Below are 21,210 nucleotides of genomic sequence, written 5' to 3'. Positions count from 1 at the left end.
GGAAAAACTTTGCTGATTGCTCTCTTGAAACTTTGAAAATCAGTGTATAATTTTTTAAAGGATGCTTTTGCTTTACTTCTTTCTTTTTCAATATTTTTTATGTAGATACTTGTTGTTTTGAAGTGTATATTTCGTTCTGTAACAAATTTTAGAAGCCTTTAGTGTCCAACACCTTCAAAACAAAATTATTTAACTGAATACCTAAAAATTGATACAGTTTAGTTTTCTCCTACATTTTTGTTAAATTTTAAAATATTAGACATTATTGACTTTCAGCAAAAAGTCTAAAGGTTCTATTTTTTGACAACAGATGAAACAGTGACACTGACCAAAAAAGATGAAGAAAACTTATGAATAGTGGAAAGAAAGATCATGAGAACCATACTGGAACCAATCAAAATAGATCCAAATAAGGAATATAGAAGCGGAGAAATGTGGAGATTAGGGAAAGTACCTACTGAAAGAAGATATCGTGACCAAAATAAAGGAAATTAGAAGTCAGATAATTTGGCAAGCAGAAAATAAAGCAGTGATATTTTATTCTTCTTCTAAAAGTGCCTATTATCTAGCGACCACATTGACCCATGTTATTATATTCACAGATGATCAAAATATAAGTATCTCTCTCTTGGACATTCTCCATCCAATTCTCCACGCCCGTAGATTTAAGGTCTACTGCTATATATTATCTCGCCACCGAAGTCGAGGGCGTCCACGTGGTATCCTTCCAGTTGGGACTTATTCCTATACCAGCCTTCTTGTTCTTTCATCGGAATGTCTTCTGAAGTGTCCTGCCTATTGGAATTTTCGGACTTTATTTCTTTTATTATGTTAGCATCTGGGTATAGTTCTTCGAGCTCTTTGTTCTGTAGTTCTTACCCTATTGTCCTGATCCTTCATTTAAGCACAGACCCAAAGATCTGCCTTAGGGGATTCTTCTTTCCCAAATACGTAGTCTCTCATCGTTTGCTTTTGTTATCGTCCACGTTTCGCTACCATACACCATTACGGTTCGTATGATTGTTTTATAAAGTTATTTCTTTGTATGTATTGTTAATTGTTTTGATTTTATAAGGTTTTGAAGAGTATAAAGACGTCTGTTGCTGGCTTGTATCCCATTGTTTATTTCTTGTGATCTGTTCTTGTCTTCAATTATTGTTTTTTTCAAGATACTTAAGTTCTCTGACGCGCTTAAATTTAAAGTGATCGATGGGGAAAACGCTTTCTATCTCGAAATCAAAAGACCATCCCCTTAACTATTATAATATATCTTCAGTTATTCTTATTAATATTGCTTTGAATTGCTAACTTATTAAGTTTCTTTCCCACAGCTATTTATTCTTGTGGATTTATGTTTCACATTTTACAGATAAAAATTATCTTTGTATTCCGAAATACAAATTATACTTCACAAAACATCCAGATAACAAATCTTATGGAGTTACTGCTATAATCATAAAGGAAAAGATCAAACATTACGAAAGAGAGAAATTGTGTTACAATCGAGGATGAGCACAGTCATATAACAATGTCTGCCATATACTGCCCACCCAAACATAATAACAAACAGATACAGTTTGAAGGTTTTTTCAATACACTTGGAACCAGGTTCTTTGCAGGAGGTGACTATAACGCTAAACATGTCACTTGGGGCTCACGAATTACAACTACAAAAGGAAGGGAATTAGTCAAAACAATGAAGGCTAACAATCTACAACAAATATCTACAGGCGATCCAACATATTGGCCGTCAGATACTAATAAAATTCCAGACGCCATAGGCTTTGGTATCACGAAAGGTATTGATACTAAGAAATGTAAAGGAGAATCTTGTTTTGATTTATCATCCGATTACTCTGTAGTAATAATAAAGGTTAATTCTCAGATTACAAATAAAAAAAAACAACCTTCTCTGTACAACAGTAGGACGAACTGGAACATATTCCGGAATAAACTAGATAATTTAATTTTCCTAGACTTACCGTTAAAAACTGTACTAGACACCGAAACAGCAGTCGAAAAGCTACCAAAGAATATACAAGAAGCATCTTGGTTAGCCACTACAAACTATGAAACACGTCTAGGCAAAAGTGACACATCCCCTACAATTAAAGAAAAAATTGCTGTCAAAAGACAATTACGGAAACAATGGCAACAGGCAAGGACTGGTGAAAACAAGAAGAAACTTAATAAAGTAACCAAAGAATTGGAACAATGAAGCGTTTTGCGTACAACTGGAGCCGGAAGGAGGCTAAAAATGAGTCGGCCTCACACGTTGGGTGCCAGTTGAAGCGTTTAACATGTCTGCTCATATGGGAACAAGGAAAGACTATCTATAGAGATACTGGGGGGTAAGAATGGGGCTAAAGAAGAAGAAGCAGACACATAAAGCCTCGTTGCGGGACGGCAGCTCATTTGTTGTGCGGGAGCTAGGTCGTAGATTCGTTAGGGAAGGGGAGTGGTGTTAAGATGACTAAACTACCATAACCAAATACAAAGGGTACTTACTCAGACTAGAGGATCTTTCTACTATTTAAAAAACAAGACGCCGTTCGAAACAAATCCTCTGGTTCATATTTGGGTACTTACTAAGACATTTTCTTCTCTTATGGGGTACCAAATGGGGAGACATTCCTCTCAGATTCCTCGTTTGGGGTTATACTAGGTAACTTTATCTCAATACTGGCTTCTATGCCACATTCTTTTTCTTCTACTCTAAAACTTACACACAGTTGCATTAGAATTTAGTTAAAATTTTTCCAAAACAAGGTTACAGAAATAAAATGGTAGATACACTTACAAAACGTTTATTCAAAACTTTAAACTCTTACCAGGTTTATTCAAAATTTTACTACAAAAACAATGATTACAATGATTACAAACAAAACAATTACAATTGAACTTGTTGGGCAGTATATGTCAAATAAAATTTGACCTATTTATTTCAACACAAGATTTGACGTAGCTGTCAAATGTCATAAGTCACTGCCTTTTTTTACCATTATGAAAGCAAATTTCTTTATACAATTATTTACCGGCAATTTATCCACTTGAAATTTAGTAAAATTAAAAAAACGTATCATACCTTAAAAACAAAAAAAAAACTCTTCGTCACAGTCACAAACTACAGAAGAGGGGTTCATCAACAAACAGGGTCATCGAACTGAGGCAGGGGGCAGGGGGAGGACATGGCTTCTTTCTTCAATTTCAGGGCAATCACTGGAGGGTGGGGTGTGGGGTAGACATTCCATACACAAATCACAAAGAGGGCTCTTCTGGGAAATTGAAACTTTTCAGGGCAATCAACTGGAACTTGCATAGGGACAGGAACAAACAAAGACTTCTACACAATGCCGGCTTATAGAACTGCGTCACAACTCAACCAGAGTATGAGAGCACAAAATTCTACCATACAAATCCACTATGGGGCAGAAAAATCATCGTGCACTCACACTAGATCTTCTTAACTTCTAAAACGACCATTCTATGCTTATTACCGGCGAGGAACAAAAGGGGCTACGCCCTTTTTCAAGTGAGTCGGTCAGCGGGATCATACCGCTTCGAAATCTAAAACCGGACTGATCTGCCTTCGCTCTGAAGCTACAGATAGGGAAAAGTACGACGAAGTACCGAGCGATTTTGATCCTTAGGGATGCTTACATGACAAACTCACGTCACTTTCGGTTCAACATTTCTTCTAGAAAATTCATCTACGCATCAACACTTCTTATAAATTGTAACACATTGAAATGTTGTGCAATACTTAATGGCTGTATACAGGGACGGCTTGGGATATTTTTGATATTCAACTTCACAAAATAAATTAAAAAAATGGACATTCTTTTTGGGAATTGGGATCCCAAATTAATGTTGGAGTTTTTTCAAACGCTACAAAGCCTCCGCGCAAAAGAGAAACCTGGATAAGATTATCCAGTTTTCGATAACAAACAGAAAAAAATCCAACATGGACATCTTAGGTGTGACAGGACGACAAAAGACCAAAAAGACTAGTATACTGGGTTCAAACAGGATATCAAACTTTTTAAACAAGACTAAGGGAAATGAACGCAACATATGATATAGAGAACACTACATCATTACGTTTTCACTCAACAGTCCAATCTAGGACATAAGAACCTTTCATGAACGTTCACTAGACAACTCTCTCATTTTCAAATCACAAGCTGGGGAAAGACTTCATTTTCAAAACAGGGCTACACTTCACTTTTCGAAACAGGGGATAGACTTCATTTTTCAAGACAGGGGGGTTGGGCTTTACTTTTCTAAACTGGGGATAGACTTACTTTTCAAAACTGGGGGCATTTCATTTCTCAAGACTGGGGGTGGACTTTATTTTTCAAAACGGGGGGGCTACTTTTTCAAAACAGGGGATGAAAGCAACACACAAGGGAAAGACCAAAGGGACATTGGAAAGTATGACAGTCCTGACGAACAACCGCTTCCATTTATCGACCGAAAGCAAGCTTCACCTGTACTCAACGCGGCCAGATCCTAACCTCACCAGCCTTGTCACAGCTTCTGCTCTTGGCCTACTTTCAATCAACAAACAGAAGAGAGGTCAACTAACTATTCGCCAAAAAAAATCAAACTCCAGCACGGACACGGGCTAACAAACAACACGGGCTAATAGACAACACGGGCTAATAGACAACACGGGCTAATAGACAACACGGGACAACAGACAACGGGCTCTAAAATTTCCAGACAAAACAGGGATAGACAAACAAACAGGCAACGACATACTCAATGACTTCTAGATATACTCAGGGGCTTACAAACACAAACAATATTGAAATTTGGTTCCTATATGAGCTCACACGGGATAAGACATTTCTTGCTCCGACTACTAATGAAAGTGTTCACAGATAGCTGAACAACACTTCCTTCATCACGAGTATTACACTTGTGACATGTCAGATACAAAAAGACATACTTCATTCACGGGGGGACTTCAACTACTTCACTTCACGGGCTCTTTTCAACCAACCTCTGGCATCCTTTTGACACCTACAAAGATAGATTAGTCAAAAAAAACAAGGGGCAACACAGACAAGGGCGGGGGGGGCTTTTTCTTGAATAAGTGGGGGGCCTCTCGACGGTTTCCCTCTTCACTTCTTCATGGGGCCACTTCTCAAGGGGTGACTTCTTGAACAAGTGGGGGGCCTCTCCACGGTTTCCCTCTTCACTTCTTCACGGGGCCACTTCTCAAGGGGATGACTTCTCAATGTTTCACAGACAATACGGGACTAAGCTCATACACGGACCATACCAACATTACACATCTACTCAAATGACAAAATCAATAAATCACAAAAAACGATTATTCTGTAAAAAACTGTTGATCTATAGGAATACATGCAAAAAATACAACATACTGTTATACTTCATAAGTGGATTCAATATTCAAAATATTTAACGTTACTTTTTACCAAAATTTTCAAAAAAAAATTTTTTTTACGTTACTTTTTTATTCAACTGTTTGTCTATATATTTCATCAATATTTTCAAAAAAATTCAAATCAATGCTTTCATCATGGGTACAATATCAATACAATACAGTTAGTACGCTACAATAACATACAATTCTGTTCTACGATACTTACAATACAATACAATACCAGTATACATATGGGGTTACAAGTTAAATACACTATGATGTATGAAATGGTACATGCCTATACAATCAACAGCATGACCAAATCAACATCACAACAAAATGTGTACATACTTACACCTCTTTGGAAAAATTATTAACTTCTGCAACAAAAACTACAAAAATGGGCTCTTTCATGGGGACTAACAGACTGAAACAGTTTCGGGGGCACTAAAAGACATGAAACAGTTTCGGGGGCACTAAAAGACATGAAACAGTTTCGGGGGCACTAAAAGACATGAAACAGTTTCTGGGGGCAAGACAAGAGGAATCTGGGTTAAACTACTTGGGAAGACTGGGGCGATATTTACTCGGGTCAAACTTCAGGGTGTACGTTACAAATATAACACAAGTGGGGGGTGGCTAAAGACATTGGGGACTAGTAGATAGGCTAACTACTAGTTGAACATGTCTACAAGCTAGACTTGTAACAATGGGCGTACACAAAATATGACAAAAGTCAAGCTTCCATGTTGTCGGAAACACCTGCACCACAAACTGAGATCGGCTGCCCAAGACGGGCACTGCCTAACAGTTGTAGTACAAATGAGACCGAAAGGAGGCTAAATGGACATGGTAGTTGGAACATGAAAATGGGGTCTAAGGGAGGCCAAAAAAAGTACAGGCCCCACGTTGGGCGCCATTTGAAGCGTTTTGCGTACAACTGGAGCCGGAAGGAGGCTAAAAATGAGTCGGCCTCACACGTTGGGTGTCAGTTGAAGCGTTTAACATGTCTGCTCATATGGGAACAAGGAAAGACTATCTATAGAGATACTGGGGGGTAAGAATGGGGCTAAAGAAGAAGAAGCAGACACATAAAGCCTCGTTGCGGGACGGCAGCTCATTTGTTGTGCGGGAGCTAGGTCGTAGATTCGTTAGGGAAGGGGAGTGGTGTTAAGATGACTAAACTACCATAACCAAATACAAAGGGTACTTACTCAGACTAGAGGATCTTTCTACTATTTAAAAAACAGGACGCCGTTCGAAACAAATCCTCTGGTTCATATTTGGGTACTTACTAAGACATTTTCTTCTCTTATGGGGTACCAAATGGGGAGACATTCCTCTCAGATTCCTCGTTTGGGGTTATACTAGGTAACTTTATCTCAATACTGGCTTCTATGCCACATTCTTTTTCTTCTACTCTAAAACTTACACACAGTTGCATTAGAATTTAGTTAAAATTTTTCCAAAACAAGGTTACAGAAATAAAATGGTAGATACACTTACAAAACGTTTATTCAAAACTTTAAACTCTTACCAGGTTTATTCAAAATTTTACTACAAAAACAATGATTACAATGATTACAAACAAAACAATTACAATTGAACTTGTTGGGCAGTATATGTCAAATAAAATTTGACCTATTTATTTCAACACAAGATTTGACGTAGCTGTCAAATGTCATAAGTCACTGCCTTTTTTTACCATTATGAAAGCAAATTTCTTTATACAATTATTTACCGGCAATTTATCCACTTGAAATTTAGTAAAATTAAAAAAACGTATCATACCTTAAAAACAAAAAAAAAACTCTTCGTCACAGTCACAAACTACAGGGGAGGGGTTCATCAACAAACAGGGTCATCGAACTGAGGCAGGGGGCAGGGGGAGGACATGGCTTCTTTCTTCAATTTCAGGACAATCACTGGAGGGTGGGGTGTGGGGTAGACATTCCATACACAAATCACAAAGGGGGCTCTTCTGGGAAATTGAAACTTTTCAGGGCAATCAACTGGAACTTGCATAGGGACAGGAACAAACAAAGACTTCTACACAATGCCGGCTTATAGAACTGCGTCACAACTCAACCAGAGTATGAGAGCACAAAATTCTACCATACAAATCCACTATGGGGCAGAAAAATCATCGTGCACTCACACTAGATCTTCTTAACTTCTAAAACGACCATTCTATGCTTATTACCGGCGAGGAACAAAAGGGGCTACGCCCTTTTTCAAGTGAGTCGGTCAGCGGGATCATACCGCTTCGAAATCTAAAACCGGACTGATCTGCCTTCGCTCTGAAGCTACAGATAGGGAAAAGTACGACGAAGTACCGAGCGATTTTGATCCTTAGGGATGCTTACATGACAAACTCACGTCACTTTCGGTTCAACATTTCTTCTAGAAAATTCATCTACGCATCAACACTTCTTATAAATTGTAACACATTGAAATGTTGTGCAATACTTAATGGCTGTATACAGGGACGGCTTGGGATATTTTTGATATTCAACTTCACAAAATAAATTAAAAAAATGGACATTCTTTTTGGGAATTGGGATCCCAAATTAATGTTGGAGTTTTTTCAAACGCTGCAACAACTAATTCAAGAAGAGCTAAACCAAGATATTCAAGAATATCTAGAAAGTCTTACACCTACAGAAGCAACGGAACATTCATTACGGAAAGTAACAAGAAAACTCAGAACGCAACAACTTCCAAATCCACCAATCAAAAACATCATCAATACATGGGCCAGAAGCAATAAAGAAAAAGCTGAAGTCTTCGCGGAACACCTAAAAAATGTATTCAAACCATTTCCTTCCGAGGTATCCACCGTAGAAGAAAAAGAAATACTGGACTGCCTAGATACCCCATTTCAAATGGACTTGCCTCTAGATAAATTTACTGTAAAAGAAGTCAAACACATTGTAAAGCATGAAATCAACATAAAAAGGCACCTGGATTCGATCTAATTTCTGGAAAAATCCTACAAGAGTTACCTGAAAAATGTTACAAACTTATAACCTTCATATTCAACGCAATGCTACGGACGAGTTACTTCCCCTGCACCTGGAAGGTTGCACAAATCATCATGTTCCCTAAGCCCGGAAAAAAACCAGAAGTCGTCTCCTCATATAGGCCAATAAGACTGCTCCCAATGTTATCCAAAGTTTTCGAAAAGCTATACGCCAGTAGGCTCGAAATAATAATAAATATAAAAAAATTGAAAAAAATGAATAACCATTTTCATGGCTTGCAAATTGTAGAAGCCTCGGAGGTGTAACCAGAGAAGGTTCCCATTGTTTTCATTCTGGTGGGATATGTTATATGCCATTAGAGTGAAAACTTAGTCTTTTAAAAAAATTGATTCCAGATCATCAGTTTGGATTTCGAAAAAAGCACGGAACAATTGAGTAGGTACACAGATTAGCTAACCAAATCTACAGGGATCTGAACGGTAAAAGATATTGCTCAGCAGCCTTCTTGGATATATCACAGGCATTTGACAAAGTGTGGCCTAGCGGCTTACAATTTAAATTGAAAGAACTCTTACCCTATCCCCACTATCTACTGCTAAAATCCTACCTTTCAGACAGACATTTCTTCGTGAAACAAGGGAGTGAACTTACTGCATTACATCCAATATATTCTGGCGTTCCCCAAGGCAGCGTCTTGGGACCTATATTGTTTCTCCTTTATACAGCTGATCTGCCAAGAACAAGAACCACCACTGTAGCAACATTCGCCGATGACACAGCGGTCTTGGCATCCCACACCAATCCGGCCTCAGCCTTAAAGAACCTTCAGACAAACCTTGATAAAATCCAAAAGTGGCTAAGAAGATGGCGTATCAGAGTTAATGAAACGAAATCTACACAAGTGGCATTCACTTTACGCAGAGAAACATGTTCACCAGTAAAAATCAACGACTGCTACCTCCCACAAGCTGACGATGCTAAATATCTTGGCATGCATTTTGACCGACGGATGACTTGGAAGAAACATATATATTCACCAAAAGAAAACAGCTAGGCCCTAAATTTAGCAAAATGTATTGGCTGATTGGACGCAAATCTAAATTATCATTGGACAACAAAATACTGTTGTATAAGGCCATTCTCAAACCTGTGTGGACATATGGTATACAACTTTGGGGAACCGCCAGTAATTCCAACATTGACATCCTTCAAAGATCCAAAAACAAAGTGTTGGGGACCATCGTCGATGAACCTTTCTACATCCCCAACAGGGTCATTCTACACGACGTCAAGTTGGAATCAATCAAGGAAGTGATCTACCAGTTCAGTGTTCGTTACAGTGAAAGAGTGTCAGTGCATCCTAACGTGTTGGCCAACCGCCTAAACGTGCTCGATGTCAACGAAGTGCGTAGACTTGGACGCCTGCTGCCTGCCGACCTGTCTACAGGACTCAGATGAGTTTTAGCTTTTAAGGACATATTATAGACACCAATAAGTACTCTCATTTTCAAAAAAACACTAAATTTAAATTTACCTAGTTCTTTAAAGGAGATCACTCACTGGAGTGATACTCTACATGTCAATCTCACATTTTTGTCAAAGCAAACGCTTATTGCCCTTCCGGCAGATGGCAGAATCCATTAGGGGTTATATACAGTGTGTCAATTTTAAAATTTACAATGTCTATATCTCACGAACAAAAGCTGATATCGAAAAATGCTTGAAACCGTTTCTAGGATAGTAAGGGGGAACTAAAATGACATGAAAGAGAAGTCACCCCTCTCAACCCCCTAGGCCCCACTCATCACAACCAAAAAAGTTTAAATTGCAAACCCCTACTTGTGATACATCATTGAAAAGGCTATACAAAATGCTATTCAATAGTATAAATAATAATTATACAGGGTGAAGCAATAATTGTGAAACTTTGGTTTAAATGAAAAATTTAATAAGGTTTTGTTGAATTACAAATTTATTAAAAATGTCAATTAAGTAAATATTTAATGTGAATTCTGTTTGGTAAACAATAATACAGCCTATTTTCAAATTTTGCACGAAATTTAGCAAATGTTCTAGTAATAGGGCGACATGCTTGAGTAATTCTTTATCGCAATTCCCAAGTGAAGCAAGTTGAGTTTTATAAACAACTGATTTAGGGTAACCCCATAGAAAAAAGTAATATACTATCCTACTATAAAAAGTACTATCCAATGGTATAAATAATAATTATACATGGTGGTAATATCAACTGGCTTACTATGATTTTTGTATCTGTAATGCTATCTCCCGGACTATTATTTTAAATGCTAAGTGTCCGCTCGTACTTTTTTTTGTTAATTAAAACTTAATTTGCCATTTTTGCCTTAAATCAGTTGTTTATAAAACTTAACTTGCGTCACTTGGGAAATTGCGAGAAGTAATTACTCAAGCATGTCGCCCTATTACTAGAAAAACATTTGTTAAATTTCGTGCAAAATTTGAAAATAGACTGTAGTATTGTATACAAAACAACGGAACCTACTTTGAACATTTATTTAATTGACATTTTTATCAAATTTTTAGTTCAACAAAACCTCATTAAATTTTTCATTTAAGCCAAAGTTTCACAATTATTGCTTCACCCTGTATAATTATTATTTATACCATTGGATAGCATTTTTTATAGCCTTGTCAATGATGTATCACAAGTAGGGGTTTGCAATTTAAACTTTTTTGGTTGTGGTGGGTGGGGCCTAGGGGGTTGATGGGGGTGAGTTCTCTTTCATGTCATTTTAGTTCCCCCTTACTATTCTAGAAACGGTTTCAAGCATTTTTCGTTTTCAGCTTTTGCTCGTGAGATATAGCCATTGTAAATTTTAAAATTGACACACTGTATATAAAAAAAGATTCTTAAATTCTCTGACGCGCTTAAACTTAAAGTGATCGATGGTTAAAGCGCTTTCTTTCTCGAAATCAAAAGACCATCCCCTTAACTATTATAATCTATCTTCAGTTATTCTTATTAATATTGCTTTGAATTGCTAACTTATTGAGTTTCTTTCCCACAGCTATTTATTCTTGTGGACTTATGTTTGATCTTATCATTTCATTGGAACCAAAGAAATACCATCATCCACTAATACATAATAAATGCGTTTCTAAGGTCAATTCCTGTTCCTTCTAACGACAGTCTCAATATTTTTGTTTTCTCTAAACTTGAATGTTTCTCTATTTTTACTCTTTCACCCTTTTACTTTCGTCTCTCATAAATCTCATGCTCAATACTACTACTCTTAGATCTCTCTGCTATTCTTAAATCCTTTTCTAACTTCTAACTTTCGTATTCTTGCAACACTGGCTCTCACCATGGTTGATTGTGTTGCAATGTCTGGTAGTGTCATTGTTTTGTAACAATTAATTGTTTCTTGTAACACAAACCCTTAAATATAATTGCTTTTAAATAAATACTTTTGCAAATGACTTTTTGATAGAGTAACAACTTCTTTAGTTTTAAGGAATAACAAAAAATAAAACAAAATTTTTATGTTAAAATGCTTTACTTTTCAACACATATGTTTACATTTCACTTTGACATCACAGTAAATAGCATAGTACCAAAATTTACAGCAGACATTTAAGCTGACTAGCCTATCCAAAATTATTATTTAGCATTTAATATTATGTATAGCAAGTGACGGGTTGAGGAGTAAGATAGGTACCTGAAAGACCGGAATTCATGAGTGTTACTAACTTGACATAAGACGTCGCCGTCGTATGTGGAGCTTGTCAAAATTATACCAATTCCTGTGAACATTAAATTAAACCATTTTGATGATTGGGATAATGATAACGTGTGATCCAAAATTATTGTCACCATAGGTGGCTCTGAACGACAGAGATAGCTAAACAGTGCATGTCTATTCTTAATTCAGATATACTTTCCAGTTTACCGTCAACTTTGCAGTGTACGTCAACTTAACAAAAAAGTTAGGTTATGTAGAGATGTTGCTGGTGGACATATACACCATCTTGTTTGATTCTATTTATTATTGTTACTTATAATTTTGTTAATTATTTTCATTTTTGATTAAAGTTCTGTGTTAAAGGTTTTGACTGATTTTTTATGTTTTATAATGTTGATCAAAATTAATTGATTAACCAATGATATAAATTCAGATTAAAACACGACATACGTAATTTTTTGCACGGCCAGCTTTGATCCCAATAATTGTGGATCGCTCGTTATATTTCCTACTGATGAATTCTGTCGCAGGGCCGTAACTACGATGTTAGGGGCCCCGGGGCAAAGCTGATCTGGGGGCCCCCTGCCGGGGGGTCAGGGCTTTTACCCCCCAGCGGAAGGCAGGGTCCGGAAAAATGTTTGATATTTAACCCCTTGAAAACGAATTTTAATGGATTCTATGACTGAAGTTTCTTGAACCTACATATTGCTATTTTAGTTGACCAATAAAAAAATTTTGAAATTATTTTCAATTATTATTTTATTTGCTTTAATTTTTATTTGCTTTAAAAAATTTAAAAAAATAACAACAAAATGAACAGATAGTAAAACAAAATGAGATAATACAGGGTGTAACAAAAATACAGGTCATAAATTAAATCACATATTCTGGGACCAAAAATAGTTCGATTCAACATAACTTACCTTAGTACAAATGTTCACATAAAAAAGTTACAGCCCTTTGAAGTTACAAAATAAAAGTCGATTTTTTCCAATTTATCGAAAAGTATTTGTGGTTTCTTATTGAAAACGGACATGTGGCATTCTCATGACAGGAGCATCTTAAAATAAAATTATAATAAAATTTGTGCACCCCATAAAAAATTTATGGGGGTTTTGTTCCCTTAAACCCCCAAACTGTTGTGTACGTTCCAATCAAATTATCATTGTGGCACCATTAGTTAACAACAATATTTCTACAACTTTTTTGCCTCTTAGTACTTTTTCGAAAAGCTAGTTTTTATCGAGATATTTTGAATATTTGTCAAATCCACCACATATTTTTATACTGTTATGTACGATTATTTATACAGACCTGGTAATATGAACGTATTTATAATAATAATTACAGTTTGAGGTATATTCTGAACCATATTAGAAAAGAAGCCACATTTCGATAAAAGGTGCCTTATCGGAAAAATACTAAGAGGCAAAAAATTTTAAAAACACTGTATTTAACTAATGTTACCGCAATAATAGTTTAATTCGATCGTACACAAATATTTGGGGGGTTTAAAGGCACAAAACCCCCAGAAACATTTTATGTAAATATATTAAAAAAGAAGCCGCATCTCGATTAAAACTGATTTATCGAAACACTACTAAGAGGCAAAAAAGTTTTAAAAATATCCTGTTTAACTAATGGCACCACAATAATAATTTAATTGGAACGTACATAAAAGTTTGGGGGGTTTAAGGGAACAAATCCCCCATAACATTTTTATGGGGTGCACAAATTTCACTATAATTTCTTTTTAAGGTGTTCCTGCAATAAGAATGCAACATTGAATTAAAAAATCTTCAATAGTTTTCGATATATCGGAAAAAATCGATTTTCATTTTGTAACTTCAAAGGGTTGTAACTTTTTTTCTGTGCATATTTGTACTAAGGTAAGTTAGGTTCATTCGAACTATTTTTGGTCCCAGAATATGCCATGTAATTTATGACCTGTATTTTTGTTACACCCTGTATAATGAAACAATAAAAAGAAAATTTCTTGAAACTTCAAAAACCGAATGGAAAAATATGAAGATATGAAGGTTTATTTAGAGAAAATGCAGGAAGAGGAGATACAGAAAATTGAAAAGGTGGAAGAAGAATTCAAGAATGCGGTAAAATTCGATACGAAAAAAGTGGAAGAACATTGACGGAGATAGGAAAATGTCAAAAAGGAGGAACCCGTCTGGAAATAATTGTATACAGCTCTAATGAGAGCAGAATCTTATTTCAGCAGTGACACTCTCGAAGGCGAATAACGTCACTGCTGTTAGATTTATTATGCTGTGGTACTGGTAGGGCTGATTCCAATGTGCTAATTCCATCTTACCCTTACCTTTCTTTTCAATATGTGGTTCCGTTCACGTATCAAGATGTGGTCTGGGATAAATTGGTTAAGACAAAGTAGCTGGGACCGGGGGGCGCTACTCCGGTTGCATTTTAGTTTTTATTTCACCAAAATAACTAATTTCCTCAGTAACAATTTATATCTTTACGAAAGGTCTCGGGGGCCTCAGCTTAGCCCGGGCCCCTCTTCCAATGGCATTTTAGGTTTTATTACGCCGAAATAACTAATTTCCTAAGTATTAATTTAAATTTTTATATTAAGTTCTCAGGAGCCCCAGCTCAGCTCAGGCCTGAGGGGCCCTTCTAAGGGTTCTGTTCCAATTACATTTTAGTCGAAAATACTAATTTCTCCAGTGAAAAATTAAAACTTTATGTTCAGTTCTAAGGTGCTCCTGTAAGGTCTTTTTAAAATTGTGTCATTTGAAAATATTTCGTTGGGATCGGCTTTTAAAATACATATTTTTATTTTCATCGTTAAACTCTATGCACAGTCAAAAAAGGGGCACCTGCGGGGCCCCTCTTAACTGGGGGCCCCAGGGCACTGCCCCGGTTGCCCCAATGGTACTTACGGGCCTGTTCTGTCGTAGTTATGGACAATGCCGGCTACCATTCAAGATTAAATAACAAATCTAGTAACGGACAATAAAAATTGGCAAAAGAAAAACCTTCAAGATTGGTTAATAAACTAAGAAGTGAAGATAGAAGAAGGAATACCTACTTAAAAAGAGTTTTTATTTTTATGTAAGTTAGGTACACTCACCAAAAATTTAAGATGCATATATGCTGTAGATGAAGTAGCAAAAGAACGTAGATATACGAATTTGTGATCACCACCGTATCATATCGAACTTAACCTGATTGAACTATTGAACTAATCTTAACCCAAATGAAGAGAAAGTATTTGTCAACTGTGGACCATGATTTTTGACCCTTCGCTTCGTTGTCGATCATTCGCTATCTGTACACTAAACAGATGCGAAGCGAATACGTTCGATAACGAAGCGAAGGGTCAAAAATCGAGGTCCTGGCGTAATACTTGACGACGCGAAATTATCGAAAAAAATTCCCGCTGTCATATTTATTCTTGTATTTTTGCATTCTTGTATTTATCCTTCTATTGGTCAGAATCTCTATAAATGAAATAATCAGTAGTAATTAAACGAGAGCTCTGAAATTATCGATTTGTATCTCTAGTGACTCTTTGACAGTTTTAATTTAGTGTGGAGTGAAATTATGTCAAACTGTCACGAAGGTAAAACAAACCGGTAATTTTTAAGGGCTCGAGTGTAATTCGGTAAGATTATTTCATGAATAAACTTTCATTTTGAATCATTTTAACTAATATTTTATTGACATCTTCGCCTGAATATGTGCTGCTATAACTATGCATGGTGTTCTCTTTGACAAGTTGTAAAAGGTTAATTGTCATTAATGTCACTGAATGTTCATGTTTGTGTAGCAACGAAGGGCATCTGACATAATACTTGACTATAGACATAACTCATCACAAAGAAAGTGAGAATAAATTGAAAATATTGTAACAATTTTTTGAAAACTTGTTGCCTGGCTATTGCCGGGTAAGAACAGGTTATGCCTGACAGGAGAGCCCGCAGGGCTCGATTGACTATTGCTGAATGGCAACAAGTTGAGAAAAAAACTGGAGCATTATTTTCTTATTTATTCTTACTATTGTTTGATATTCGATAGATTATTGTTTAATACTTACATACAAAATTCAAGTCTTTGTAAATATGTAAATAAACATTCAGTGATATTAATCACAATTAATGTTTTAAAACTTGTCAAAAAGAACAGCATGAGCTGGTTTCGCAAATATTCTAAAGAACCCATTCCAGACTTGCTGTAGTCATCGGTTTAATGTACTCAATGAGACAAAACGCGTCGTCGTCACAGCGATTAATCGCAGCAATGTGTTCATGATATGAAAAAACGCTGTCGCTTATATTCCGACATAAATCGTGTCATCGACGCAACGATGAATCACATTAATGTGTTCATTTAGGCGAAAGATATGAACTGTTTATAATAATTATGCAGGGGAAGATAGCAGGAAAAAGGTCCATAGGAAGAAGACGAAACTCCTGACTAAAGAATCTACGGGAATGGTATAGCTGTAGCAACAACGAATTGTTTCGGTCAGCAGTATCGAAAATACGTATAGCCCTGATAATCGCCAACCTTTGGAACGAAGATGGCACTTGAAGAAGAAGAAGTTCATTTAGGCAAGCGGCAGCAACCCCTAAAATGACGATATACCGACCACGAAAATCAACTTTCAGGTGAATGACCATTTTTAGTCATTGTTTATGTTTTCGAGGCCCCGAATCTGAAGATAAAGTTTATTTTTATCTAAAATTGGTGGAACATGTTAAAAAATAAAATTGTGTGCAAAAATGCGAAAAATCAATTTTGATGATTTTTCAAATCTTTGGTCGGTGTAAATATTTCCTTTTGAAAATTTACTGTATCATCTTTGAAGTATTTAGATAACAATGAGATTTGTCTGAAATGTTTAAAAAAATTAAAAGAGGAGTTGTTATATTTTAAACATTTTTTCGTCAGATTTCGTTAATTTCATGTTTACTTAAAAAAGTTTAGTGACAAACTTTTTAGTTTGTAATTTTAGCTAACACAGCATTAAAACATAACTCAAATGTTGTCGATACAGCGAATTAAAGTTGAAAACTCAATTATTTTTCATTTTTGCTCAAAATTTGATTTTGGAACATGTTACACCAATTCTAGATAAAAATAAACTTCATATTCGGATTCAGCGACCTCCAAAACATAAATAATGACCAAATTTTGCCATTCACCTATCATAGTTGCTTTTTCGATGTCTAAGCCACAAATTAGGGGTGTGCCGCTTGTCTAATTCCTTTAGTCAAAGCTTTCATTCCTAATCCAAAGTAGTTGCAAATTCGTAAAATAACTATACTACTAACGTATACTAACGTATACTACTAATTTCGGATAAGCTCAGCCTAAGTCGCATTATAATATTAAATCTTTATACATTCCTGCCTCTCCCAACACGGCAATCGATACAGAAAATTCACAACAATTTACAACAGTGTATTTTGCATCATAACCTCTTGTCAAATGACTTGAGTCTCCGTTGAAGTACGAAAAGAGTTCATGCGTATTTGAGACGTGACAACACTGTGTTGTTTCCGTGATGGTTGGTATGCTAATCCGTATGAATTGTTGTTTCTTCGACTTGGGCAGAACAGTCCAACGATCGCAAGGTACATCCTATGGGTGCTGTCCTAAAAGAAACAAACATAGATATGTAATTTATGCATATTCAAATTTATTTGTTATTTATTTCTCGTTTAAAATAAACAGAATTAAAGGAAAAAGAAGAAAATTTAACATGTAAACTCGGTAGCCTCCATGAAAATTGGCCATGTCCCAGCAAACAGACTTGAGCCCAATTACGTGACAATTACGTTAAATTTACGGCAAATTTCAACGAATACGTAACTCGACGATTTTTGACGGGAAAAAAACGTATTTCAGTGCCAAATCATTCACCTATATATTAGTGCTTTCTTTATACATGTTTGACATTAGAATAATATAAAATCATAATGACGAATATAGTACATGTTTTTTTATAATATTTGTGAATTTTGGTTACATCGCAAAGGTACGTTTATTTCACGTAATAATCACGAAACAGAAATAACTTCCTTTGGTTAAATTTTGAGGAATATTTTGTAAACAAAATTTTACAAAGGTGTTGGTTAAATACGTATCGCTTGAATTTTACTCATTGTATTTTATGGACGTCGAAAAATTAGATGTATTTCACGTAAAAGTAATGTAAATAATACCAATATTTAAACAAAAAGTTTATGATTTCGCTTTTAAGATCATTTAGCATAACTATTTCAATCCAACTTTGATTTGAAGCTATTTTTTTCTTTAAAAATATCACAGGAGCTAAAATGATATTGTCTTATTTTCAAATCGCGCTCGGTGATGAAGTACAATCCTGAGAAGAATTGGTACAGAACGACAACTGATGTGCACAATTAAACAGAGAAAAACGGCATACCTGGGACACATAATTAGAAATGAAAGATATCAGTTTCTGCAAACCTTAATTGAAGGAAAGATCGAAGGAAGAAGGGGAGTGGGCAGGAAGAAAATGTCATGGCTCCGTAATGTCAAACAATGGACAGGACTAAAAAACATAGGAGACCTAATACATACTGCAAGGGATAGAGAAAAATGGTCAAACGTGATCGCGAACATCCATTAGTGGATTGCATAAGAAGAAGAAGAAGATGAAGTACTACCAAGCCTTTCTCCTCCTTCAAATACCATCACGTGACTAACATAGTTGGTTCGAAAGCTAAATTAATCGATTTATCGAATAATAGATACGTTTCGATAGGATTATTTTTTTATATTATTCTGGTATTGAAATAGATTTTTAGTAAGACCAATTAGTTAATAGTAGAAAAAATTTAAAAACAAAAAGAAAATTCGTAATACTAATTTAAAGTAAATAGAATAGTTTAACTGTAATTTAAAAATAATCGATTTTTATAATCGATGATCATTACCTCTAATATCAGCTTCTCTGGGCGTCTCTGGCTTCTCACAAGTCTCACATTTCTCACAACAAAAGTGAAACGTGAAGAGCTTTATTTCCCTCGTTTTATTTTAGGCGGGTTTATTTATAGTAATGTCTTTCGTATTAACGTTTACCTCACTGCTCGAGGGTTGAAGTGCCATGATGCAATTAGAAAAAACAAGAAAGTGTCGAAGTGTCCTCCTCGAAATAAAAAGTGACCTTTGTTGTGTTTTGTGTTGGCAAATTTTTTAATGTGTCTTTAGGTCGGTACCATCTTTGGTTCATTATCTTGTATAATAATTATACAGGACAAATGTTTTAAAGTCTCTAAATTCTACTAAATAAATACATTGTTAATACTTTATATGCTTGTTTTATTTATATCATATTATTAGGATAATAATTACGTGATTCATAAGTTAATTAAGGTCGAATTATTTACGTGAACCGAGGACGTATCTTTCACGTGAATACTAATATTATATACATTCCCTAAAAGATACGTTAATCAACACGTATTTGCAACGTGAATTTCCCGAAAGATTTTATTGCTATTTAAGGTAAATAACACGTGTATTGAAGAAGAGTTATTCACGTAATTTAAAGACGTATTTTCAATGTGACATTCCAACCAAATTTTCACGTGAAATTCACGTAAGCAATTTACGTATATTGGTGACAAATGTACCCAAAATTTACGTAATTAACACGTCGGTCTGTTTGCTGGGGTGTCTCGATCTTGTGTGGTGTTCATGGCATTGATGAAGGTTCTCGATCCACGAGTGTTCCTTAGACCTAATTCCTCTCCTTCCTTTTATCCAAGTCCAGTTTCACACACTAAGAATTTGAACGTGCGATCGCTGAACGCACGATGACATTCCAATGATGTCTCGAGAAATCCTGTGGTACATTTCACATTACCCGGCGCGGCGGTTGGAACGTTCGGTGAAGTCGCCGTGTAATGTGAAAGTTACCATGGCCCATGGCATTGCTCGATCCACCCTTGGAATCTCATCGTGCGTTCTAGCGATCGCACGTTCAAATTCTTAGTGTGTGAATCTGGGCTAAGCGTTCATGCCGATTGTCGAATGTAGAGGAACTCTTCTTATGCAGTTTTTCCCAGCAAACAGATTTGAGCCCCGTTACGTGATGATTACGTTAAATTTACGGCAAATTTCAACGAATACGTAACTCGGTGATTTATGACGGGAAAAAAACGTATTTCAGTGTCAAATCATTCACCTATGTATTAGTGCTTCCTTTATACATGTTTGACATTAGAATAATATAAAATCATAATGACGAATATAGTACAGACATGTTTTTTATAATAGGTGTGAATGTCGGTTACATCGCAAAGGTACGTTTATTTCACGTAATAATCACGAAACAGAAATAACTTCCTTTGGTTAAATTTTGAGAAATATTTTGAAAAACAAAATTTTACAACGGTGTTGGTTAAATACGTATCGCTTGAATTTTACTCACTGTATTTTATGGACGTCGAAAAATTAGATGTATGTCACGTAAAAGTAATGTAAATAATAGCAATATTTAAACAAAAAGTTTATGATTTCGCTTTTAAAATCATTTAGCATAACTATTTCAATCCAACCTTGATTTGAAGCTATTTTTGCTATTTTTTTCTTTAAAAATATCACAGGAGCTAAAATGATGTCGAGTCTAATTTTCAAATCGCGCGCGGTGATGACGTACTACCAAGCTCCTCCCTTAAATACTGTCACGTGACCACGGTACGTGATTAACATAGTTGGTTCGAAAACTAAATTAATCGATTTATCGAATAATAGATACGTTTCGATAGGATTATTTTTTTTATATTATTCTGGTATTGAAATAGATCTTTAGTAAGGCCAATTAGTTAATAGTAGAATAAATTTAAAAACAAAAAAAATACGTAATACTAATTTAAAGTAAGTAGAATAGTTTAACTGTAATTTAAAAATAATCATAACCTCTAATATCAGCTTCTCACATTCCTCACAACAAAAAGTGAAACGTGAAGAGCTTTAATTTCCTCGTTTTATTTTAGACGGGTTTATTTATAATAATGTCTTTTGTATTAACATTTACCCCACTGCTCGAGGGTTGAAGTGCCGATGATGCAATTAGAAAAAACAAGAAAGTGTCGAA

General features: G+C 35.5%; 2 protein-coding genes across 3 annotated transcripts in view; one reads left to right on the top strand and one right to left on the bottom strand.

Annotated features, from left to right (window-relative positions):
- LOC126879849 (chaoptin-like) overlaps window positions 1–21,210 on the top strand; it is a 331,796-nt gene that overhangs the window by 185,753 nt on the left and 124,833 nt on the right. The gene's annotated exons all lie outside the window — the stretch shown is intronic.
- LOC114341868 (octopamine receptor beta-2R) overlaps window positions 14,661–21,210 on the bottom strand; it is a 743,861-nt gene continuing 737,311 nt past the window's right edge. For both annotated transcript variants that reach the window (XM_050643150.1, XM_050643151.1), the window contains one exon: window positions 14,661–17,737. In XM_050643150.1, coding sequence (XP_050499107.1) covers window positions 17,567–17,737 — 171 coding nt within the window. In that variant the 3' untranslated portion in view covers window positions 14,661–17,566. The remainder of the gene's footprint in view (window positions 17,738–21,210) is intronic.

This window comes from Diabrotica virgifera, chromosome 2 (genome assembly GCF_917563875.1).
Source record: "Diabrotica virgifera virgifera chromosome 2, PGI_DIABVI_V3a".
NCBI classification, from domain to species: Eukaryota; Metazoa; Arthropoda; class Insecta; order Coleoptera; family Chrysomelidae; genus Diabrotica; species Diabrotica virgifera.
This window is presented reverse-complemented; position numbering and strand designations above follow the sequence as displayed.